General features: G+C 44.2%; 1 protein-coding gene across 1 annotated transcript in view; it reads left to right on the top strand.

Moving 5' to 3' along the window:
• NECTIN2 (nectin cell adhesion molecule 2) overlaps nt 1-26,036 on the top strand; it is a 140,033-nt gene that overhangs the window by 106,661 nt on the left and 7,336 nt on the right. The window contains exons 6-7 of the mRNA XM_077457229.1: nt 12,908-13,052; nt 21,681-21,741. Of these exons, the coding sequence (XP_077313355.1) occupies nt 12,908-13,052; nt 21,681-21,741 (206 nt within the window). The remainder of the gene's footprint in view (nt 1-12,907; nt 13,053-21,680; nt 21,742-26,036) is intronic.

Below are 26,036 nucleotides of genomic sequence, written 5' to 3'. Positions count from 1 at the left end.
TCTTCATTATTATGGGAAACATGGCTATATCAGAAACCTAAATTCTGGAACACCGCCCATCACATTTACAGCCTTGTGTTTGCCAGCATTTGACATACAATTGCAGATGTTGAAAATGTAACTTTTGGTTACGTTCAACTATCCTCAATCCAGCAAGATGTTGGTGCTCTAAAGCAGCTGATCAAAATATCCCAACTAGCCCAGAGCACACATTTTGCATTCAATTTTATGAGGAGCTCTGGGGTACCTTGAACTAATTCTCCATAGGATTAAAAAAAGCTGTATGCCTTCATAAATACACAACATATAACTGGATACTAACATTTCGGCCTCGTGCACACTGGACGTTTTTACAGCTGCTCCTAGGAGCATCTGGCATTTTTTTTTTTTGTGCCTCTATACTCCCCTGTATGTTATCCTATGTGTCAATGCACTCAGACTTTTAGCAGTGTTTAGTGGCAGAGTTTAGAGGTAGGAAAAAAAAATGCCAATGTGTCCATGGGCAGCAGAGTTTTGCCAGAAAAAACACTTGCCCCTTGTAAAAGCGTACAAACGTGTGTTAACAATTGACGTGTCGTTTAGCACTTAAGAGTTAATTAACTTCAATGGCCAGATTCAATTATTATTTTGCCCAATGAAATTAATTAATGCCCAGTGCTTGACACCTGTAAAAGCTCCTAAAGGCTTTCTGCAAAAACACTGCTACCAGGAGGAAGACTTCTAGCATAGATTAAAAAAAGTTCTGTGTGCATGAGACCGTGTCTCCCCGAAAATAAGACCTAGCGTTATTTTCCAGGAGGGCTGCAATGTAAGTACTACCCCGAAAATAAGCCGTAGTTTAAAATTCTTGTAATATCCTATAATCCACTCTATTACAGTAGTATATAATGTACAATGTGTGTTTCTGTCATATATAATTGTGCCAAATACCTTTTAGTACAACGTTGCTCGGCTCTCAGATGACCTCCCTCTGTAGTGCTCGGAGCGGGGAAGACCGCTCCTACGGGTCACGGTGCTATAACAAAAGGTATTTGGCACAATAATATTACAGGAACATGACGTACATTATATACAACTGTACTAGAGTGAATTATAGAATTTTACAAGCATTTTAACTTAGTTCACACTGGGGATTCCTGACAGGCAGGGAAGGAGAGGGGGACAGAAGACAGCACATTGCATGGTAAGACCTACCCCGAAAATAAGCCCTACTGTGTCTTTTGTTGTCCAAATTAATATAAGACCCGGGCTTATTTTTAGGGAAACACAGTAATAGGGATTGTTGATCCAGGGAATATCAGGGGGATCAGGAAGGATATATTTTTTCCTCTACTGGAGCAAATTGGATCATGTTTAATAGAATATATTGCCTTCCTCTGGATCAACTCTGTGTATAGGATTGTGCATATGGTATCTTCTATTGATTTTTTTTTTTTTTTTTTCTATTGGTTGAACTAGATGGATCTGTGTCTTTTTTTTTTTGTTTTTTGTTTTCAACCGAACTATGTAATATTTTAATCACCAATTGTTATAAATAAGCCTTATAGCTTTGTTACAATATTTTATTGTAGTAAAAATATACCGGGCTTGGTTAGGATACTTTTCATCCTCCCTCTCCATCCAGTATGATCGTTTTATGAAGGTAAAAGAGCTCTTACCAGCACTCAGAAATGTGTGTAAAAAAAAATAAAAAATACAAGTTCCTCTAACAATAAAAAAGAGATTTGTGTGACCAAATGGCTTCGGAAAGGGGAAAGACTATCCAGAGCTGTCACTGCAAATCTGTCAGTGACAGATGTGTGCTGCCTGCATCTCAGTGGTAATCTAATGAAGATCCCTCTTATTGCTTATTTTTTTGCCACTTCCCTTTCATCTCTATATCTCCCTTTTTTCTCACTTGCTTCGCCTCTTTTCTTTCTTTCTAGCTCTTTCTGTCTCTTGTTTTTAGTCCCGCTTCACACTAAATGCAGTGCGAATTCGCTGCAAATCTGCAAACTGAATGCGAAGTGTATGTTCAGTTAACGACACCCCACAATCAGTTTGCAAAACGCAGCGCAATCCTATTTCCGGTGTGGACAAAAAAGGGTCCTGAACAAGTTTGGTCCGAATGCGATGCAAATTTAGCCATACAGTTTTTATCGCATCGCAATGCGCTACGAATCACATGCGAGATCTGACATCACACTAGTGTGAAAATGGGGAGGGGAAATACTGCGCTAAACCTAAAATAAAACAGATGTGTATACAAAAAGCAGTTAACACTCAAACGAACAAAGTTTCAGGCAGCGATTGTGATTGATTGCTAGAGGTTACAGCATATCATTACCGCTCACTGATTAGTTGCTAGAGGTTACAGCACATGATTTCTGCTTTTTGATTGGCTGCTAGAGATTACTGTACAGTAATAATGCTCACTGGTTGCTATAGGTTACAGCACATCATCTCCTCACTGCAGCAGGGCATGATATACATATGAATACTGCCTTTATTTATAATATCAATTCCGTTGGCCTCAGCTATTTACATATGCATGGCACTGCAATTTACATATGAATGCAGCTAATTTACATGTAAACACAGGGTCTGCAGGTGAGTCGTGTGTACACAATAGGACAGACCTGGGCAGCATTAGATATCAGGACACAGCACAGGACTAAAACTTCAAGGGACAAGAATGTAAACTGGAATAGTTGGCAAGTATGAGGCAGCTGCTTTGGGCCCCACGACAATGACAATGACAGGGCACAGGGCAGCTGCCCCTTTTGCTCTGCCTTAAAGACGGCCCTGGTCACAGGTCCTAGAAGTCTGCAGGGCCATTCACAAAGTGTAGCACGGCTTACGCAAGCACAGTGGGTAGCTGGCTGTGAAGTCACATGGAGCACCAGCCGACTGCCCAAAGTTAAGTTGCTGGGGCCAGGGTCACAAACACTAGAGAAGAACCAGCTTGGGTGAGGACCATGCTGGATCCCTGGACAGATAAGTCAGCAGCTACAGTCTTTTATAGCTGCTGACTTTTCTTTAGGCGTACAGAGAGAAACTGGCACCATGCACACAGGGTGTTTGCTCAGTGAGCAGGACACACCCTGGCCAAGCCAGCTTCATCTAGGAGTATAGTAATACTTGGGCAATGTCTTCAAATGAAACTTGCCAGGGTAGAAATATGAGAGCTGTTATCACCCAAGGAATAGGCTTCAGGGCTGACATTTCATCTATTGTACACCACTTAGAGAATCGCTGACCCAGAACAAGAATGCAATCAGAGAAGTGTCATGTTAGGCATGGAAGGATAAACATGACAGCCTTTGGAGCTTTCTCCATAAAGAATTCCTGGTATGGTATATTTTTACACAGTTACATTGGACCAGCTTGGATCAATGTAACTATGTACATATACAACATACCTGGCTAATGCTCATGGGAGTTTGAAATCACTGTAGAAGACACCACTACTCCAGTGATCTCCACTTGCTTCCAGATTCCATTTTGAGAGATCAGCCCAATGCATTGTGAATACGGGAGTCCAGCCAACCAGCATGGGCACCATTCAGAGAATGCTTTGCATTTTCTCAATTATTGCCAAGTGTTCCCTGATTGAATGAGGTGGCGAGCAAGATGTCACCGCTTTTCCTCTTTATCTCATCCAATCAGAGAATGCTTTGCATTCATTCATTGATGAATGGCACCAGTACCGAGTCACCGACCTCCTGTGTTCTGGAGGATTAGGGACTCTAACCGGCTTTGGATGTACAGGATGCATCCAGGGAGAGCCTATCTGAATGCACACAAATTGGCCATGGCTGATGAGCCAATTGTACGTACCTGTAGCACATAGTGTTGCTGTGTCCAGAAGCAATGCAGCTGCCTATTCACTCTCATTTGCTCATCTGAATGCACAACTACATTTAAATATTTTATATTTAAGTTCAACTTTAGTCCTGACAGGCTCCTATTAAACCTCCTTCCTCCCCCCCACCCCCCCAAAGGTTAGTGGGCCAACGGTTGTCCAGTTATGTGTATGGAAAACCCCTGCACTTAATGAAAATATTTAATACGGAGAAAAGCTGTAAATTATAATGCATCTGAATACTCAAACGTGTTGAGAGAGGAGGAATTTAGGGACTTTTAGGAAGCCTAGACCTGGTAAGGTCATGTATTTCCATCCCTATTATATCAAAAAGAGGGGAGCAAGGAAATTGGGACGTTATATGACGCACATGATAGTGAAAAGATAATTTTATTCCTATGAATAACGTATAAACATACACATACTGTTGGTATCAAGATAAATAATAGACACAATGACAATACCCATAATGATAACACAATTGTCTCAAAATGTGACAACTGGTGTCAATGGTAGAAAGTTATACATGGAAAAAAAAACAATAAATAAAAAAACTCATGAATAAGACGATAATAAAATTCCATTACTTAACTTCCGCTTTAAGTGAAGGTGATCCCCCGACATGCTACATTTGGCATGTCATTTTTTTTGGGAGGGGGGGGGATCCAGCTCCCACTTCCTCCCATGGCACTGGAAGCGAGTTCACCTCTCCCCCCTCCCTCTCTGCAATCATCTGGGACACGTCACACGTCCCAGATGATTGCCTGGCCAGTCACCGTGTGCAGTGCAGTGACAATGCCAGTGTCTCAGAGAGGAGCAGGGTTTTGGTACGCCCACATTGCTGGACCGTGGGGCAGGGGAGTGTCCGATTGATAAGAGGCAGTATCTACACTTTTTGTAGCTGCTGACTTTTACATGGGTGCAACTCCGTGGGATCGTTCACACATGCTTTGTTCTCTGTTAGAAATTCTGTATATAGCCCTACAGAACAGACAGTGCACAGTCCACATTTTGCTGCTTAACTGCAGACAGGAAACTTTTATTATAGAGAAAGAGAATAGCATTTAATCATAGAGCAACTGCAAACTTATAAACACTGCCACCTACTGGCTAAAGAATTTATCTGTAGTTGTACAAAAATACATGAACAATGTATTCCAACAGTCTCTGAAGCGCTATCCATGTTTGAGCATTTGATAGGTGGTGAAGAGGAGTACTATTGCCTCCTCCCCACCTGCTTTAACCCTTGATTGCCACAACTGCATGCATTGCATGTGATTGGGTGGCACTTTCAGACCAACACCATTTACTTCTTATTCTATATATATATATTATATTATTATTATGCTTAAACAGGTGCTACGCACAAACCAAAGTACTGTGACCTTGGCATGTGTACGCTCCTGGTTGTTGCCTCTGCAGCTCAAGGGCAGAAAAAAAACACATCTGAACAGCAGGGTTTTACCACCCCTCAATCGCTAGTGTGAGAGAGCTCTAACAGCATATGTGGCTTTCCTTCAGGAAAATTACATTCATTCCAAATTTTGAACAATTTTCCAACAACATTGCAATGTACTGAGAATTTTTGTATGAATTTTTGTACAAATTTTTGTTCAAAAATTGAAAAATGTGTTGCCAGCTGTACTATTTTTTTCCTTTTCCCCTCAGCAGTGGTTGACCGCAGCTGACCTGAGCTTCCCCTCTGCAGCTTTCACTGAATGCATGGTTTGTTTATTTTCCCTGTCCTCTCTGGTTTTTCAGATTCTTAGGGGTGGCTTGGTGTTTGGCAAAGTGTTTATTTTTCTAGATCTGCTCTCTCTGGACCTGTTCCATGTGAGTGCAGAATAAATAAACAGAGGGACAGCCCATGGGGGGAGAGGAGACAGGAGGGGACAGCAGACAGATGCAAGGACTCATTTAGTGACAGTGATTGGAGGATATACATCAGTCCAAAGAATACAGACTTCCGAAGGTGACAACCCTTTAATTTGTGGACATATTCGTAGATCGTTTAGGGTGAATATTCCATGACAGATGTAAAAAAAAATTAAAAAATAAAATAAATTAATTTATATCCTACTCAAAATTCATCAAAAATAACACAAACTGGAGCCCTCGGATACAAACATTTGTACTTCAAGACCAAAAATACTTCATATTTGACTGCCACATTTCAACTGTATTAGGGCTCATTCACACCACAACGCATCTGTAAACGTGCATTGCTGTTTTTGTTGTAATGCCTACATTTTACATGTGCTACGTTTTTGTTTTAGTTTTTTTTTTTTTTTTTTTTTTTTGCTGCCTTTGCATCTATGCACATTTGCATACATTGTGTTGTGCTGAAAAAAAGTAGCGCATGTGATAGTTTTCTTCTGCACTGGGCAAATTCAATGCAGCGTGCTGGTGTAAACTGCATTCATAGAGAACCATTATTTTTTTGCTTGCCATGCATTGGGAATGCGCTCACCCCAGGACAGCTAAAGTGAATGAACCTATTAGCACCAGTTCACACCACAATTTTTGTGTTTTCGGATGAGTGTTTTTTTTTTTTTATTCATCTCAGTTGAGGATATGATGTAGAAAAGGGTTGTCTGGAGCTACTCCAATAATTGCCCCTAGACAAAAATGGGAATGGACTATCTCAGTACCCAGGGATGAAGATGATTGAATAAAAAAATGTAAATTTGATTTTATATTTATATTTTTTTTTTTTTATATATAAAAACAGTTTTTATAGATACAAAAGATCATTTAAAAACATAATTGCATACAGAAGCAATTATATATATACAGACAGACAAGGCAAGAACCCAGAGGGGTAGCTTGAAGATTTTGGGCCCCGATGCAACTATTTCCACTATTTCCAACGTGCGTGCAGATACATCCACCGCATCCCAGAGTTCCTCCGTACATTGGAGGACAGGGATTACCACTGGAGAATCAGAGGACAGGGGTGGATCACTGCTGGAGAATCAGAGGACAGGGGTGGATCACTGCTGGAGAATCAGAGGACAGGGGTGGATCACTGCTGGAGAATCAGAGGACAGGGGTGGATCACTGCTGGAGAATCAGAGGACAGGGGTGGATCACTGCTGGAGAATCAGAGGACAGGGGTGGATCACTGCTGGAGAATCAGAGGACAGGGATGGATCACTGTTGGAGAATCAGAGGACAGGGACTTCTGGCATGTCACTTGGCAGAGCTCCTTTCCCATCCCAGTACTGTGTGCTGCTCCCCCACTCCACAAGGCTGAAATCGCATACCTTTTCACATTATCTGTCAGTCTTCACAGGGTGTACATGGGTTTTATGTTGCCCTTCTAACCTGTGAAATTCTCTGGTCGGAACAGTAGTAGGCAGATACACCCTGTGCAGATCATGGCTAACTGGCCATGTTGTAAAGGAATGTGATTTCAGTCCTGCGGAGGAAGAACAGTATAGAGTGCAGGACTGCGATATTGCGGTGGACAATCCGACACAAACTTTTGCAGCTTGGTGGGAATCAGTGACACTAATGATCAGTGCTAAAAAATATGTTGCTGTCCTAATGACACTGGCTGGGAAAGGGTTAAGCATCTAGGGTGATAAAAGGGTTAAAAATGTATGCCTAGACAGTTTTTTTTTTTGTGTACTTTGTGAGGTGCTTTTACTAAGGAATGCAGGGAAAGAAAATCCATCACATCCCTGCTGTCAGAACGAAGCACTGTCTTGTTTATATAAGCAAAGCTCCATCCAGGCTCTCTTCCTTCAACAATCAGCGGCTGCCAGCGGATATCCATTCACTGGCACCCGCTGATGGACTTTTGCTGTGACTAATCAAAGCAAAAGCGGCGCACACACCCTGGTGGAAGTTCTGTGTGTGGAATATATATATATATATATATATATATATATATATATATATATACCGTATATATATATATATATATATATATATATATATATATATATATATATATATATATATATATATATATATATATTCTAATATATACATTTTCATTCTATGATTCTGCACAGAACGACTGCCCTGTTTTAGTAAATTTGCTATAGCAGTTAGAGATGCCAGAGTAGGCAGGGAAGGGGTTAACAATATAAATACGAAAGCATTCATAGAAACATGCTCGATTGACAAATATACTTTCTTCCATAAAGGGAAATTTAAAAGCCATTATGGATCCATTATGGATTCTAATTCCACTTTATGGAGTGAAGTATTTGGCCTTGAAATCACCAACCAGCGCAACAAAAGTCAGTGTAAAAATTGATTGAGCCGAGTGAAAAATTATTGACTTTAAAGTGACTGCATTTTATTTGATACGGGTGTCTGAGCATGACGGAGATCACTCCATGCACACTGTTAGCTGCTCAGTCCATAAGAGATAGCATGAATGGAGGAACCAAGGGATTCTTTTCTAACACTCAACCCATCTTGCCCAGCTTAAAGAGGAACCTATCCTGAACATAATAAAGGTACCTTTAGCCCCCGTTCACACTTTGTCATGCGATTTAACAGTTCCAAAATGCATGACAAGTCGCACCTCATTGCCGGCAATAGAACCGTTCACATCGCCGCGATTATAAAAAAGGTTCCTGCAGTCCTTTTTATTGATTTCATTGCAACTTGCATAGACTGCTGTTAAATTAAATCACAAGACGCAATGAAATCAGCAGTGCAAATCACACTTATGTGTGGCTTTGAAATCACGCTGAAGTAGCGCAATTTCAAAGCTGCACCGGCTGAACCGGTTCAGTAATAACAATATACCTATAGATAATTGCAGGTTTTATTTTTCATTTCCTCGCCATTTTTCTTAGGGCCCATTCACTCTGGGCATAGCAGAAATGCAGACTAAAATGCATGGCGTGCTTGTGGTGCAATTATTTCTTAATGGCGGCCCAAATGCAGGTAGCTAAAGTGTGAACAGGGCCTAACAGCAACCATATTCACAGGGGAATGGAGGAAATGGGGAAGATGAATCCATTTCCCTTTTACTTACCAGAAATGTGAGGCCTCATTCACACAAACATACTATAGCACATGTGGGTGTGCTGCCCTGATCACTGACAGTGTGCGTTTGGGGCTGTGTACCTGCAGCCACAAGGCTGTCAGATTGGGAGTAGCAGCTGTGTCCATGTAGATGCCATGTCCCAATCGACATGAATGGGCCTGCCTCCATGGGGGGTGAACAGGATACCTGTGCATCCCCATGCAGGCAAACACACCCTTTGCATGGGCGTAGGCTATAGAATGCTCTTGTGAATGTAGCACCCTCTAGTGTGTGCTCCTGGAAGTGGGAGTGGACAGGCTGTGGTCTGGCCCAAGGATGGACCTGGGTCAGGGCTGTTGGAGGCTGGGTGACTCGTCCTGGTAGTTCTCTGGTACCTCCCCCTGTTGCTGAAGTGTTGGGGGGGGGTTCTGGAGAATGGGAGTCAGAGGCTGGGAGGAGTTGCCTTTAAATATTTGGGGGCCCTTAGCCAGTCCCCAGCAGAGAGAGCAAGGATAGATCAGCATGGTACAGGTACAGACAAGGGAAGAGACTGACAGCTGTAGCAGGTTTCTCTTGAAGACAGCAGTGTGCCAAGTCTTCATCCAACCTTGCCCTAGGGAGTCTCCATGTGTGTCAGTTGGGAGGACTGGGAAGAGAAAGCACCAAGGTGGGCTAGCATTTCTGCAAGCAGTAGAACTGGGACCAGTGTCTACGGACAAGCAGAAGATTTTCACTCCACATGTGCTACTTTACCAAGGGACTGCAAGTTCCTAGCCTGTAATGGGCTGTTGCTGAACTAACTAGAGACTGTTAGTTCCTCCAAGAGTGAACCAGCAGAAACTGTACAAGGGAACTAAGTTTGTGCAGGTGGAAGGAAGAAGAGGAATCTTGTAAGTTGTCACTGGTTTTGATTGTTGGACATTTTCAAGTTGTGCATCCCATAATCCCTTACTCCATATAAGTTATCATCCCCTAATAAAACAACAAAAACAAGCCAAAGGTGGTGATCACTATGTCTGGATGCAAGACAGAAATGCTGTGTGACTGGCTGTGCAGTAGTGGGGAACCTTGACAGTGCACACCATCTGAGGGGAGTAAAAAGCCCCCCCCCCTTTGATCTCCCGATATCTTGCAATGTACAGACAAGGTTTCCTAGGAAAGCACTGGTGATGTAGCCTTCCCAGGATGTTACATCACCAGTGCCTCACTCAATCAGGAAGTGGACATTTTTTTTATTGTAAGTGAAAACAAAAAAGTTTAGTTAAGGAATGTAGGATTATTTCAAATTGGCATGCAGAGCTGAGATAGATTATATTATTTTAAGTGTTTGTTAACCTAAAAAAATGTTAAAAAATGTATCCCGTACCCTTAAAGTATAGAACAGTGCATGTGCTGTGTAATTTGGCCCCCTGTATCACCTGAAATAAATCCTGCCCTCTGTAAACTTACCGCGGTTTATCATGTCTGCTAAGCCCTGAAACCATGGTAAGTTTACGTGCCTCCGTCATCTGCTATGTCTCCTCTCTGCTCTGCCCCATCCTTGCCCCCCTCCCCTCCTGCTCACCCCCACTCCTGCTACTATCAAAAACAATATAATTTGTATACCATGCTGTATAAAAAAAGCAAATTTCTACCTCATCTTAGAATGTCTCCCAGCACTCACGTGACTCCTCAGCTCCCTCCTCCTGACTTAGGATTCTCTGCGGCCCTGCCTGTGCTACAGCTGTCAGCCGGGGAGGGGAGAGAGCCGAGGAGTCACGTGAGTGCCGGGAGTCGCTCTAAGATAAGGTAGATATTGCCATCTTTTTTTATACAGCACTGGGACACATAGCATTATATAACGGATGGGATGGCATACAGATGCTATAGTGGCTTAACAACCACTTTAAGTATTTGGCATTTTGGGAGATAGAACAATTTTTATAGGCATGTATATGCATGTGTAGCACTGACCGCAAAGGAGCTGCTGGTTTTATTGGGCTTACCGTTACCTTCTTGACCTCATCTGCGTCTAGGTGTTTACCATGGTAGATGGCCCAAAGAATTGTAGAAACTGATACTGGATCCTCTTTTTGGGATATTTATTGAAAAGATAACGCAGTTTCTCAATGAAGGGTAGAGGGTTAGGAAGAAAGTTCAGGTACTTTTTGGAACTGCAGAAATAGGAATAGAATAGAAATGGAGAATTAACATTTCAGAACTAGATTCTCACAGCTACCAGATAGACCTCCTCTCACTAGGCCTAGCAGCCGATAGAATGTTTAAGTAGAGCAAAGTCCACAGACTTGGATGTAGAACACTTGTGAAAAGTCTCTGCCACAGACTTAACTGAAGGTCATAAATAAATTTAAAGAGCTATCATAGGGTACCAGTATCTCGCAGCCGGTCCGGCGATACCGTATGAGTGTAGATTCATTTAGTGTCCTTCAACTGAGCCTCCAGGCTCCTTCGGAGGAGCCAGCCTTGTGCATAGCCTCCTCCAGAAGAGTCCTCCCCTGGGTGTTTCTCCAGTTGCTGGGCCTCTCCTCAGGTGAGATGGCACCGGACCAACTTTGAATTCTCCTCTTAGTTACTTCGCCTCAGGCTATCCAGCCCCGAGACTCGGAATTGAATGGCTCCGCACCCCAGGCCATGTCCATAGGGCCATGGGGGCGGGTCAGGAGGACCAGGACCAAACAGATAGCAGGGTCTTCTGGACCGGTACCCAGAATCACGTGATCCCCGTTCCTTAAATACCCCCTCCCAGAATGCACAGCAGGATGACACTCCCACTGAGCTGGTTCTGAGAAAAGATAGCACTCGATACGCCTAGCTAAAATGCGTTCTCACACTTGCCAGTGGTGACAGCGACACCTGTGGCCAAGGAGAACCCAGTGCAATCCAGCTGGTATTGAAAACATAAATTTAGCATAATTGGCCCCAAAACCCAATTGTGGTTTTAGGAATATTAAATTGAAAAAACGTATAGCGCATGCTCGTCAGGAGCTGGCACTACACATGCATTATATGGACCATTCTGTTTTTTGCACAGGAAGATTCAGTGTTTGCACATAAGGACCGTGTGTGTGTGTGTGTGTATATATATATATATATATATATATATATATATGTATGTATATGTGTGTATATATATAATATCTTACTCTTTTATGTGTGTTTTGCTGCATATTATTCCCCTAAACTAGGTGTCTCCAAACTTTCTAAGCAAAGGTCCAGATTACCGCCCTTCAGGCTTTAGGGGGGGCCAGACTGTGATTAGTGGCAACAGAAAATGCCCTGGCATCAGTAGGCACATACACTACTCTATCTTTTGGTTTGAATGGAAGGAATAGTGTCCCATTGATGGTGTCAGTGGGAGGAATAATGACCCATCCAGTGTGTCAGTCGATGGAATAGTGCCCCAAGGGCCAGATAAATGTAAGCCAAGGGCCGTATCAGGTCACCTGGGCGCAGTTTAAAGACCACTGCCATAAACCCAGATTACTGTCCTTCAGACTTTAGGGGGGGCCGGACTGCGACCAGTGGGAGCAGAAAATGCCCTGGCATCAGTGGTCATAAACACTACTCTATCATTGGTTTGAATGGGAGAAATAGTGCCTCTCTGTTGGTATCAATGCGATCTGTGGTCTGGGGGTTGTTGATCCATGTTTTTACTGCCCTCTTGAGCTACACAGGCAGCCAGATCAGACTGTACACATGCTGTGGCTAAGATGCTTTGTTGGCGATCCAAAAATGATAACCCCTGTTGCGTCAAGAGTATTACTGCCTAACCCGGCCCACTCAAGAGAATAGGACCACAGCCACCCTGCAACTGCATTGGCTTTACAGGGTTAAAACGGGCAACGGGAGACAACATTACCTCTTTGCCACCTGAGGAATGCCTCTGAAAAGTGAACCACCATGGATCACCGTTTAGAGGGGCTGCAAGTGTAAGCTTGGCCTTAATGTAACCAATATTGATACCTTGTAACAGCCACAATGGAAAATGATACAAGAGTGCTCTCATTACAGAATACAGCTTATACCCTTGCCTGGACATTTCCGGTCACTATTTTCATCTCTCCTTACAGAAAAGCCAAACCCCTCTGGAGCCGGAGCCACCGGTGGTATCATTGGAGGAATCATTGCAGCCATTGTGGGCATAGCTGTGGTGGCGACCGTGATCCTGATCTGTCGACAGCAGAAAAAAAATCAAACTGCCAAAGATGATGACGAGTGAGTATAAAGGAATCTTCATTACATAGATCTATTATCCTAGATATTCTATTATGCACTATATCATTGTTTATATATTTTTGTCATATACAGGGGTATACAAGGGGTTGTAAAGGTAATAATTTTTTTTCACCTTAATGCATCCTCTACGCTGCTCAGCCTGGCCACTGATTGGCTGGAGTGGATGGACTGAAAGCAGCACAGCCATTGGCTCGTGCTGCTGTCAATCACATCCAATGATTCGGCGCGGCAGGGGAGGGGCCAAGTGATAAAGTGAGCAGCTATAGCCGACGGCTGTATCATGGGAGCGTGCCCGCAAGTACTCCACACCATGCGAGGGAGAAGTACTTGCGGGGGGAAGCCGAGGCAGCCGCCGAGGGACCGCAGAGGACCAGGTTCGGGGCTACTCTGTGCAAGGTAAGTATAACATGTTTGTTATTTAAAAAAAATAAAAATAATAATTAACTTTACAACCCCTTTAATGCAGCCTTATCAGTGATCATCTGCAGCCTAAACAGGGCCCATCTGCAGTCTTGCCATTGCCGGAATAGACAGACCTAGATCTCCTGTGTACTCGGCTCGGCATCACACACAGTCTCGCCCCTTAGCCCGGGTCCTATGATGGACATAACACCAGTCCAATGCCGGGACATCAATGCTAGGAGCCGTCCAGGGGGCGGGACTGGGTGTGACTGGTAGCCAAGTCGAGTACACAGGAGATTTGGCTCAGTCTGTCGTTCCCTCCTTCCCCAATGTGGCAGCCTATATCGGCATGTTGCACACACACATGTTTTTACCTTTTAAAGGGGAAAAGTGCTTGTTATACGCCGATAAATTCGGTAATTGGTCAGTATTGAGATAAATTAATGTTATTTTATTAGCGCTAATAGGCACATGGTGTTTGATTTCTAATTATAGATGACTTAAACCCTTTCACTGCCAGAGCCTTTTTTGGTAAAATATAAAATGGTAAATAGATATCCAACATGCAAAACCTTACATTTGCATGTGCCTGTGAAATGGTGACAAACTTGAGTAGTCTATATTTCCTATGGGCGACACTTCAAAAGCCCCCTATAGGTCATCAGCAGGGGCGTAACTATAGGGGGTGCAGCAGTTGCGACCGCAACTGGGCCCTGTGCTGCAGGGGGCCCATGCAGCCCCCTCTACATATGGCCGGCAGCAGCATAGGCAGCTAGGGGTACCAGTGCACCATGCACACGGGTGGCTGGAGGTGGAGAGTGACTAGCAAAGCTCCATGCTCTACTATCGCACAGGCTGCTCTTTAGTTGTGCATTCTCCGCATGACCTGTGTCCTCGGCCGGCTCCTCAGAGTACCCCTCTCCTGCTCCATGCATTGCCGCTCAGTCCGATGTCTGTTCTCCCCAGCCAGATGGGGCACCTAAAAATAAAAAATTAAAATAATAAAAAAAAACTACTGATGCCAGTGGTGGAACTACAGGGCTCACAAAGGTCATACCTGTGACCACGCCATGGAGTTCCACCGCCGGACTCGGAGGGAGGGGCCCTGGCTGGGGTTCAGGGGGGCCCTTCATGGTTTCTTGCATCGGGGCCCTGAAGGTTCTAGTTACACCACTGGTCATCAGTTTCGTGTTACAGAGGAGGTCTTGGGTGAGAATTATTGCTCTCACTCTGATGTGAGTGGCCATATGTAACGTGTATTGCAGTCAACATTTTCATGCGTAGGAATCCCTGACGCATGCATTTTCGTTTTATATAATTTTTTTATGTGTGTGTGTGTGTATATATATATATATATATATATTACACAATACACAGTGCCTTGCGACAGTATTCGGCCCCCTTTAACTTTTCAACCTTTTGCCACATTTCAGGCTTCAAACATAGATATTTTTTATTTTTTGTGAAGAATCACCAACAAGTGGGACACAATTGTGAAGTGGAACGAAATCTATTTGATTTTTTTAAACTTTTTTAACTAATAAAAAAATGAAAAGTGGGGCGTGCAAAATTATTCGGCCCCCTTGCGTTAATACTTTGTAGAGCCACCTTTTGCTGCGATTACAGCTGCAAGTCGCTTGGGGTATGTCTCTATCAGTTTTGCACATCGAGAGACTGAAATTCTTGCCCATTCTTCCTTGCAGAACAGCTCGAGCTCAGTGAGGTTGGATGGAGAGCGTTTGTGAACAGCAGTTTTCAGCTGTTTCCACAGATTCTCGATTGGATTCAGGTCTGGGCTTTGACTTGGCCATTCTAACACCTGTATACGTTTATTTGTGAACCATTCCTTTGTAGATTTTGCTGTATGTTTGGGATCATTGTCTTGTTGGAAGATAAATCTCCGTCCCAGTTTCAGGTCTTTTGCAGACTCCAACAGGTTTTCATCCAGAATGGTCCTGTATTTGGCTGCATCCATCTTCCCCTCAATTTTAACCATCTTCCCTGTCCCTGCTGAAGAAAAGCAGGCCCAAACCATGATGCTGCCAACACCATGTTTGACAGTGGGGATGGTGTGTTGAGGGTGATGAGCTGTGTTGCTTTTACGCCAAACATATCGTTTTGCATTGTGGGCAAGAAGTTGGATTTTGATTTCATCTGACCAGAGCACCTTCTTCCACATGTTTGGTGTGTCTCCCAGGTGGCTTGTGGCAAACTTTAGACGAGACTTTTTATGGACATCTTTGAGAAATGGCTTTCTTCTTGCCACTCTTCCATAAAGGCCAGATTTGTGCAGTGTACGACTGATTGTTGTCCTATGGACAGACTCTCCCACCTCAGCTGTAGTACTCTGCAGTTCATCCAGAGTGATCATAGGCCTCTTGGCTGCATCTCTGATCAGTCTTCTCCTTGTCTGAGCTGAAAGTTTAGAGGGACGGCCAGGTCTTGGTAGATTTGCAGTGGTCTGATACTCCCATTTCAAAATGATCGCTTGCACAGTACTCCTTGGGATGTTTAAAGCTTGGGAAATCTTTTTGTATCCAAATCCAGCTTTAAACTTCTCCACAGCAGTATTACGGACCTGCCTGGTGTGTTCCTTGGTCTTCATGATGCTCTCTGCGCTTTCAACAGAACCCTGAGACTATCACAGAGCAAATTATGAGTGGCCTCACAACATGATATTGGATTACAATTGAAACATTACAACATGCACCTTCATCCCAAATAAATATGAAATAAATTGTTGAAAAGATATGGTCCCCAGCCAGAAATGTCAACCAAGGAGAAAGAGCGTGGGGACTATTACAGTGCAATTTACAGGGTATAGAACATTGAAAAAACGGACGTAAAAAATTATATCAATTTATTTGAGTATAAAAACATTTGACAATACAAATGGTCCACAATTGGTGTAAAGAATGACGTATTTCGACTAGTTTCGCTTTTCAGCTTCCTCAGGAAATACATATGTCCGAACACCCGTGCCCCCGAGACAGCTCAGGTAACCAGGGGGGAGCCTCCCCCGGCGACTGGGAGAGGCACTGAACCTGACATAAGCCGAGATCAGTGGGTTAGGTAGTTTGCTTTCTTTAAGACCCGGAGAAGAACATGAGGCTGTCCATCCAAAGATGTATGCGAGGTGGAGGAGCATCCAGAACATTTAGGGCATTTGGGGTATAAATAATCATCGCTCGCAGTGTGACCCCTGGGGTTCTCCGGATCAGCTCGGCGTGCCAAGCACTATCACAGAGCAGGTGCATTTATACAGAGACTTGATTACACACAGGTGGATTCTATTTATCACCATCAGTCATTTAGGACAACATTGGATCATTCAGAGATCCTCGCTGAACTTCTGGAGTGAGTTTGCTGCACTGAAAGTAAAGGGGCCGAATAATTTTGCACGCACCACTTTTCAGTTTTTTATTTGCTAAAAAAGTTTAAAATATCCAATAGATTTCGTTCCACTTCACAATTGTGTCCCACTTGTTGGTGATTCTTCACAAAAAATAAAAATGTTATATCTTTATGTTTGAAGCCTGAAATGTGGCAAAAGGTTGAAAAGTTCAAGGAGGCCGAATACTTTCGCAAGGCACTGTATATATCTGTGTGTATGTGTGTGTGTGTGTGTGTGTGTGTGTATATATATATATATATATATATATATATATATATATATATATATATATATATAGGGCTTCACTGAATGTTTTGCGATGCAAAACATTGCTTTCTGACAATGCTAGCCCGGGACACCTGGGGGCTGATCCGGAAATGATGTCGCTTTCCGGGTCACAGTAAGAAGGGGAGGAGAGCAGCTGTGTGTTAAAGGTCTGGCTCGCAGTCTCCCAAAGGTGTTTAATCTATCAGGTTAAGTCAGGACTCTGTGCAGGCTACTCGAGTTCCTCCACCCTAAACTCGCTCATCCATGTCTTTATGGGTCTTGCTTTGTGCACTGGTTAGTAGTCATGTTGGAATACTAAGGGGCCAGCACCAAACTGTTCCCGCAAAATTGAGAGCATGAAATGTCCAAAACGTCTTGGTATGCTGATGCCTTAAGAGTTCCCTAAACTGGACTAAGGGGCCAAGCCCAACCCCTCAAAGACTACCCCGCACCATAATCCCCCCTCCAAATGATTTGGACCAGTGCACAAAGCAAGGTCCATAAAGACATGGATGAGTGAGTTTTGGCTGGAGGAACTTGTCTGGCCTACACAGAGTCCTGACCTCAACCCGATAGAACACCTTTGGGATAAATTAGAGTGGATGTGTGAGCCAGGCCTTCACTCCAGCATCAGTGCCTGACCTCAGAAATGCGCTTCTGGTCAAACATTCCAATAGACACACTTCTTAACCTTGTGGACAGCCTTCCCAGAAGAGTTGAAGTTGTTATAGCTGCAAAGCGTGGGCCAACTCAATATTGAACCCTACGGACTAAGACAGGGGTACCATTAAAGTTCATGTGCGTGTAAAGGCAGGTGTCGCAATACTTTTGAAAATACAGTGTATATATAAAAATATACATAACATTTTAAATATATATTTATATAATGTTGGATAAAACACCAGCTTTAAATCTTTTTAAGGACCTAAAATAAATCTACCCAAAACCAATATAAAAATAAAACTGCCGTATGGTGAGATTTCCACCTCTACTAATGACTGCTCAGGGTTGTACCTCTTATCTACGTTTCCCTTTTACAGCCCTAGATTTGATGGAGACTGATTACTGGTAATTGTAATTTGAGGGCTGCAGGGAGGAAAGCGATTCACTCCCAGGAAGGACGAGTGTCTCATCAGCCATATTGATGTAATGGCACATAAAGAGTATTGGGTCACAGATGATTTGATGACCCTGGTGCTGATTCCACCTTAATATGACAGAGATAGAGGAGTCGCTATTCCATTTCCAGAGCCGTCAGTGAACAGCTGTCCCTGGGCTGACTTTATCCCACAGAACTATTCATGCTGAAGGCTTACTGAGGGAATTATCCCGCTATACATTGATGGAGTGACGGGCGGTGGCACGTTGTCACCTATACCATCGCTGTGCATTATGTGATTGGCAGAGAGCTGAAAATGTACAAGACATTACATTATTGGTAATGAATCTTTCCTGTCTCTTCTAATTCTGCCGGTTTTCATTTATCCTTCTGTCTGTCTGATATTTTTTATTCCTTTCATTTTAAATACGGTATATATACAATGGCGAGAAGAAAAAGTATGTGAACCTCATGGAATTGGTTCTCTGCAATGATGACAATTCCTAAACATTTTGAGATTGCTTTATATACTTTCCAGCCTTATGCAGATCAATTACTCTTGATGCTATATCTTCAGAGAGCTCCTTATTGCGAAGCATGGTTCAGATCAACTGACGCTTCTTGTCAGGGACATAACTAGAAATCACAGGGCCCCATAGCAAAATGTTGTATGGGGGTCCCCCCCCACAAAAAATTAATAAAAATGAACTAATGTCATGCAACAGATTATCACACCCATGTGGCACAGTACCCAGGCAACAGCTTATATTAATTTTGAACAACAAAGTATGCAGTATACTGTATGCAGCCCCTGAAGGACACACATTGCTGACCTCCATGCCTTCTAACCAATTTCTGTTCTGTTATTTAAAATGAAATAGTTCAACTCCCCATAATGCAGAATCAGTGGGAGCCCTGAGCGTGTCACTTGCCACTGTCAGCTGCCATCAGATGCAGATTGTCACACGTTGCAGAATGTCACCTCCTGCACGTTGGCAATTGTCCACTTGCCACATCATGGATTGTCACTTGCCACGTCACCTGCCACACATTATGGATTGTCACTTGCCACACGTCCCAGATTGTCACTTGCCATGTCACCTGCCACATGTCCCGGATTGTCACTTGCTGTGTCACTTTCCTGCTGTGTCTCAGAGTCAGGCAACAGATTATCAGTCAGGCAGAAGAGAGATGATGTAGTTTCTCGGCTTCCCTTGGCTGCCTGCACAGTGAGGGCAGAACTGCACTGCAGGGGATGCCGGGGTTTGAGAGATGATGTCATCTTTATGCTCCCCCGCCTGCCAGCTCCCTGATTGGCCAGCCCGCTCAACCATGAGCCACCCAGCTGTCTTACAAACGGAGCCACCTGACAGCCCTCTGAGCCGCCCGCGCTCTCACCTGCGGAGCCACCTGTCCTCACCGGACCTCACTCGGCTGCGGGCCCCATAGCGCCCGCATGTGTGGTAAAATGTTTGTGTCTCTTATCTGTTTTATTTCTGTTGTCTCTTAAATCATAATTGCAGCCTATTTCTGGGGAGAGGAAAAATGTTCCCTAGGGCCAGCAATAGACTGTTGAAACCTTGGCCAGTTCAGCAGGAACTAGCCAAGATTCGATCTATGTATGGGCAGGCTGAATTAATCGATGAACTTGGGTACAACCAGCCTGCTAGACTTTTCATGCAATTAGCACTAGCGGCTGGTATGGGGACTGCATCCCACACCCCCCCTCCCTGCTGGATGAATACAATGGCTCGGAGGGAGGGATTACCCTGTCAAAATTCTAATTTGCCCTGTGTATAGGCTGCATTCAGATGGCTCCATTCTGCAAGTGTCTCGCAACTTCATGCAATCAGGCCTGGTGCAAGCATTTTTGTTTACTTTGCTGCTCCCCCCCCCCTCCCCCCCATCAGATATTTTGAGTGTGTATCTGGTTCCAGGAGGGGAAGCTTTTCTCCAGGCATTATTATTATTATTATTATTATTATTTAAGGTATTTATATAGCAATGTCCATTTGTGCAGCGCTTTACATATACATTGTACATTCACATCAGTCCCTACCCTCAAGGAGCTTACAATCGAATGTCCTTAACTTACATTCATATACTAGGTCCAATTTAGACAGAAGCTACTTAACCTACCAACATGTCTTTGCCGTGTGGGAGGAAACCGGAGTACCCGGAGGAACCCCACACAGGCACAGGGAGAACATGCAAACTCCAGGCAGGTAATGTTGTGGTATGATTTCGAACCAGTGACCCTTTTTTCCGCTAGGTGAGTGCGCTACCCACTACACCACTGTGCCGTCCATGATGCAGTACAGAGCGGAAGGGGGCTCTTTCACCCTGACCTCCTCTTCTTCCTAAGTCTCCTTCTCTGGCACTCCCCTGCACAGCCGGGTGCACTCTGCCATTCCTCATTGGAGCCTGTATGACAGCAGACCCTGACCGCTTCCAGCAAATCTACGTCTCTGCCCGCCGCTGTGCCCTCCTGAAGACCGCCCTCCTTACTACCTCTCTCTTCTCTCTCTCTCTCTCTGTCAGCAGCTACCAGAAGCAACATGGCAAATTTAGTTTGCCTGCTGCGGGGAACAGAAGGTCGGCAGCTCCCCCCTGACTGAGGTGCACTCTAGGCCAACTCCTACCTTACCTATAGGTAGTGCCAGCCCTGCATGCAATGCACGTGGGTGCTGCGTTCAAAGCAGGCAGTTTAGAAGCAATACAATGCCTCCTCTCTACCTCCTATCCTCTCTGAAGAGCCACCTGAACACGGATCATGCTTCAGAGGACATTGCTAGAGTGAATGAGACCTTACAGTGTAACAAGCCCCGCACTGCAAGGATTAAATCATTGTTTAGGTCTAGAGGGTCACAAACAAGTTTTACTTACCCAAATCCTTCATTCCCCTGGTAGCCGGCACTTCCCACTACACTAAAGCAGTGGATTATCCTTTTGGTGTCCCCACGTCCAGTGCAATGCTCTGGGCTCTGCAGAGGTCTTCATGACCTCTGAGGACCAGGCGAATGCCAGAGCCTTAAGAGGCTGGAGGGAGCATACATTGGATCAAGTAAGAACTTGGGTAAATGTGCTTCTTACACCCCCCTCCCCCCGACATAAATTTGTATTTAATCCTTGCAGTGTGGGGGCAACCTCACTAGAAGGGAGCATTTATGCTTTCCTTGGAGGTCATCTTTAACATTACAATGTCAGTCCACCAAAAAGTTATATATTTTATTAATAGGCAGGTAGGCCGAGTCAGCCTTTGAATTATATGTGTAGGATAGTCAAACATTGATTACACAATCCTAATGATGCATAAATTGTCAAAATCTTTATTTCTTTTCTTAGTTTTTTTTTTTTTTGGGTAAAAAAAATAAATGTATATATATATTTTTCCCTTCTTATAATTTAAACATTTTGGTAAAAGTGGTGGTTTTCTATTTTCCAGGTTTGAAGGGCCTCCGGCATACAAGCCACCTCCTCCCTCCCTAAAGCTGCAAATTGAGAAGGTAAACATCTAAAAACTGTTAAAGTATATTTTGTAAAAACAGCAAGATGAAAAAAAAAAAAAACATTTTTATTAGTTGTTGCTCTTTAAATATAATCCTCCAATCCATTAATCTCCTGTCCCATATGGTAGAGTGGGAGTCGTCTCTTAGTACAGCATCTGTGCCCTCCTGTCTGATATCTGAGGCTTATAGGAGTTGTGTGGGCCTTAAGCAAAATATGAAAACACTTTGAGCTTTCTGAGGGTTAAAGCTCAACTCTGAGCTTGAAGGAAAAAAAAATCTGTGGGGCTCCCTAGTACTGAAAGGGTTAAATGCCCTTTAAGGGCTACGTTCACCTTTGGAACATGTTTGTAACATCAGCACCCCCCTCTTCCCTAAGAAAGCCATTGCTGCATTAAAAAATTTGTCAGAATTGTGTGGGGCTCCACTTGCACAGCTGCATCATTCATTCACAGAAATCTTTGAATGAATAAACTACAAGTCCTATCCCCTACTGTAGCAGCCAGACTTGTCATTCTCAATCGGACTACATGTGCACTGGTCAACACACTTGTAGTCCATTCACAAGTCCTCCAGCTTTCTAACAGTGTACCACCAATGTATGAGCAGAAAGCTGGAGAACATGTCTGCAGGAGTCTGACATTGCACTCATGATCCACTGATCGCAGGTGCAATGCTTTCCAGGCTCCCGTGGCAAACAAATATAGCACTGACCCCCGAAGGAGCGGCTGGTTTTGTTGGGCTTACCGTTACCTTCTTGACCTTGTGTACGCCTAGGGGTTTTCGCGAGATAGATGGTCCAAAGAACTGCAGAGACCGACACTGAATCCACTTTTAGGATATTTATTCGACAACAAATAGACAGAACAGTCTCTCAATGAAGGGATAGAGGGTTAGGTAGGAAGTTCAGGTACTCTTGGAACTGCAAAAAGATAGGAAGTCTCTCACTATCGAAATCCAGAGAATTGCCACTTACAACTGGATTCTCACAGCTAACACACCTCCTCTCACTAGGCCTAGCAGCCGATAGAGTGATTAAACAAAGTCTCTGCCACAGACTTGGATGTAACTGAAGGATGTAGATAAATTTAGAGAGCCATCATACAGTACCAGTATCTCAGTCGGTCCGTCGATACCATATGAGTGTAGATTCGCTTGGTGTCCTTCAACTGAGCCTCAAGGCTCTTTCTGAGAAGCCAGCCTTCAGCATGGCCTTCTCCCAAAGTGTCCTCCCCTGGTTGATTCTCTAGTTGCAGGGCCTCTCCACAGATGAGACGGCAGCGGACCACCTTTGAATAATCTTTCCAGTTACTTTACCTTGGGCTAGCCAGCCCCGAGACTCAGAATTGGATGGATCCGCACCCCAGGCCATGAGGGCCATGGAGGCTGGTCAGGAGGACCAGGACCAAACAGACAGAAAGATCTTCTGGACCGGAACCCAGAAGCACATGATGTCAGTACCTTAATTAGCCTCTCCCAGAATGCACAGCAAGATGACACTCTTACTGTGCTGTTTCCGAGAAAGAATGGCACTCAATGTGCCCAGCTAAACTGCGTTCTCGCACTTGCCAGTGGTGACAGCGCCATCTGTGGCCAAGCAGAACCCAGTTCAATCCAGCTGGACTGGTACTGAAACCATAATTTGGTATAATTGACCCTAAAACCCAACTGTGGTTTTAGGAATTTTAAATAGAGAAAACACATAGCGTGTGCTCTTTAGGAGTCGGCGCTACACAAATAATAAATTCACTTAAAATGCAAAAGTGAGCTCATCCTTCAAAGCCCAACCCAGGAAAAAAAAAATTCCCATGACATGGGGTTGTGCCCATACTGCATGGGCCAACTGTTTGTTTTGTCTAGGGGTGAGGAGAAAGCTTAGCCAATCCTTCATTCCATTGGAAAAACAGCGTTCCCCTGTGGTCTAGTGGTGGACTGTTCCTGGTCTGTGGGGCCTGCTCAGGGCTCGATGACCTCTGGAATAGTCCACAACTGGAGCACAGGGGTGCCAGTCCAGTCTTGAGCAGGGAGGATTATGTAAGTATATCTCCCTTCTCCTCTTCCCTAGTCAAAAGAACCCATGCAGTGCAGGCACAGCCCCAATACATGGGCAAACTTTTATTTTGCTCAGAGATGGGCTTTCAGTCCAGGGCTGTAGATATTTTTTATTGCCCTGGACTTCAACCTTGTGTACCAAGTGGACAACAATTAACAAGCCTTCCACGCTGTGATAAATTTTGGGTGTGGCGTGCTTCGTTGTAATCCTCTCTCCCCACCCAACTTCTGCTGCAATGCAGGCCAAATGGGCCAGTTGCTGCTGGCCCATTAATAACCTCTACTTTCTCAAACTGCCTCCCCCTCCCGCACTTTCTCCTTGTCAGTGGATGGCTGCTGATGAAGTGAATCTGTGTTCTCCTCTTCCTCCACACTCATACCGCACAACAGCAAAATGTGGCTGTGACCAAACTCTTAACAGTGGTAGGGGCTTAAGGAGTGTAGTTAGACAAAACCCGGACAGGGGTAAGCTGGGTGGAGAGCAGGGGTTATCATGGCAGAAGACAGGGATCAGCTGGGTGAAGGACAGGAATCTGCATGGCAGAGAAGGGTATGCTGCAGGGCAGTGTACGGGGGTTATCAGAGCAGAGGACAGGCATCAGCAGGGCAGAGTACAGGGGTCAGCAGGACCATTCTTCTATATAAAAACATTCTTGTATATAAAAGTGACATTACTGCCACAATGTGCAAGGGGTATCCAGTATTATGCAGTTGACCACTGTAAAAAAGACATCTAATATGCCATGCTTATTTAACCCTGTGGTTCGCCATAAGATATACTTGAGCTGCATCGACTGAGAGAAAGCCATGCCAAATGCATGTGGGAATGAACCCGATGCCAGGAGTGCAGATGGTGATGCACAACCATGGCTGGTGCAGGTGGTGATAAACCTGATGGTGTGGGGATCTGAACTAGTGAAGTAAAAATCCCGTTTGAACAATACCAGGGACAGTATGCAGCCTGTATCCCAATGCCGGTGCCCCGAGTGTGACGTCATCTATTTGGAAGACTGGAGTTGGACCGCAAGCACGCACACCCCCTGCTGCCTCCTCAGCCAATGGGTAGCTTAAGCTGCCTCAGTTCCTCCCACAGACATCACCCTGCCCTATACTGAGTGCCAGCCTGCCTGCACAATAAACTAACAGGCCGGAACTCACATTTATTATACTCAGTGAAATTGTGACTGTGCCGCTCCCATCCCGGTACCGCAGCTGAAAGGCTACAATAGCCTAGCTGCTGCGCCATGGACGGAGGCTTTGAGGGGGGGTTTGACCACCATGTTTCAGTCTAAAGCTGGGCTTACACCTGTAGAATTTAGTTTTAACATTGGAACGAGAAAGAATCAAATCCTTGAAGGTACTGTCAAATAGTCAGATGATTAACTCATTTTAAATTACTTTTCATTATAATACTATGTCAATATCTCAATTTTCACAGAACAAATGTTCTGCTTCCAGATTAGTGTTGAAAAGTGCATGCCCATAAGACTAGTTATGATTTTTTTTTATCAAATTCAACTATTAGAAATGTGTTTGTTCCCTTAATATTTAATATATATTTTCCATCCTTGACCTCCTTTTTTTGCTTTTCCTGGTCTCTCTGAGGCCGTGTTCTGTGCAATGTGTTAAAAAAAAGCCGCATGCTGTATTTTTGATGTGCTTTCATCAACACATGTTCTACAGAGTTCAATGGTAGTGCGCCTAAAACGCATGTAAAAAAAATCACCCAAAACACAACATATCAAAAACACACTGCACAGATGTGGCACTCTCCTCCCTCTGGTGCTGTAGGTGTTCCATCAGCATTATCCTCTACAATGCAGGGCTATTAACCCTACATTGTATGTGGAGGCAGGGCATTGTAAAGGTTAAATGCTTGTTAGGTCTAGGGGCAGAGAAATAAGCTGTAATATTTACCTTATTCCTTACTCCAGCAAGGCTTCAGGTTCTCATCTCTTCTCTCCAATGCTCAGCATTGGGAGTGGCGCCTTGCTGTCCCCATGTACCATGTAGGGTGACAAGTGTCACCACCCTGCCTCTTCACCTTGTCCAATCAAAGAACGCTTTGCATTCATTGAGGAAATGTAAAACATTCTCTGAATGGCACTCATGCCAAGCGGGCCAGCCTCCTGTGTTCAGTAAGTAGCAGGGCAGCTGCTTGGCACGGGACCCAGAAGCTAGTGGAGACCATTGGAGTAGCAGTGTCTTCTACAGGGATTTCCAGATTCCAGGTATGGATGGTA

This window comes from Lithobates pipiens, unplaced genomic scaffold (genome assembly GCF_037356315.1).
Source record: "Lithobates pipiens isolate NorthernLeopardFrog02 unplaced genomic scaffold, aLitPip1_a1.2 Scaffold_27, whole genome shotgun sequence".
In the NCBI taxonomy this organism is placed as follows: Eukaryota; Metazoa; Chordata; class Amphibia; order Anura; family Ranidae; genus Lithobates; species Lithobates pipiens.
Note: the sequence above shows the minus strand (reverse complement) of the source record. Positions and strands in the feature narration are given on the sequence as shown.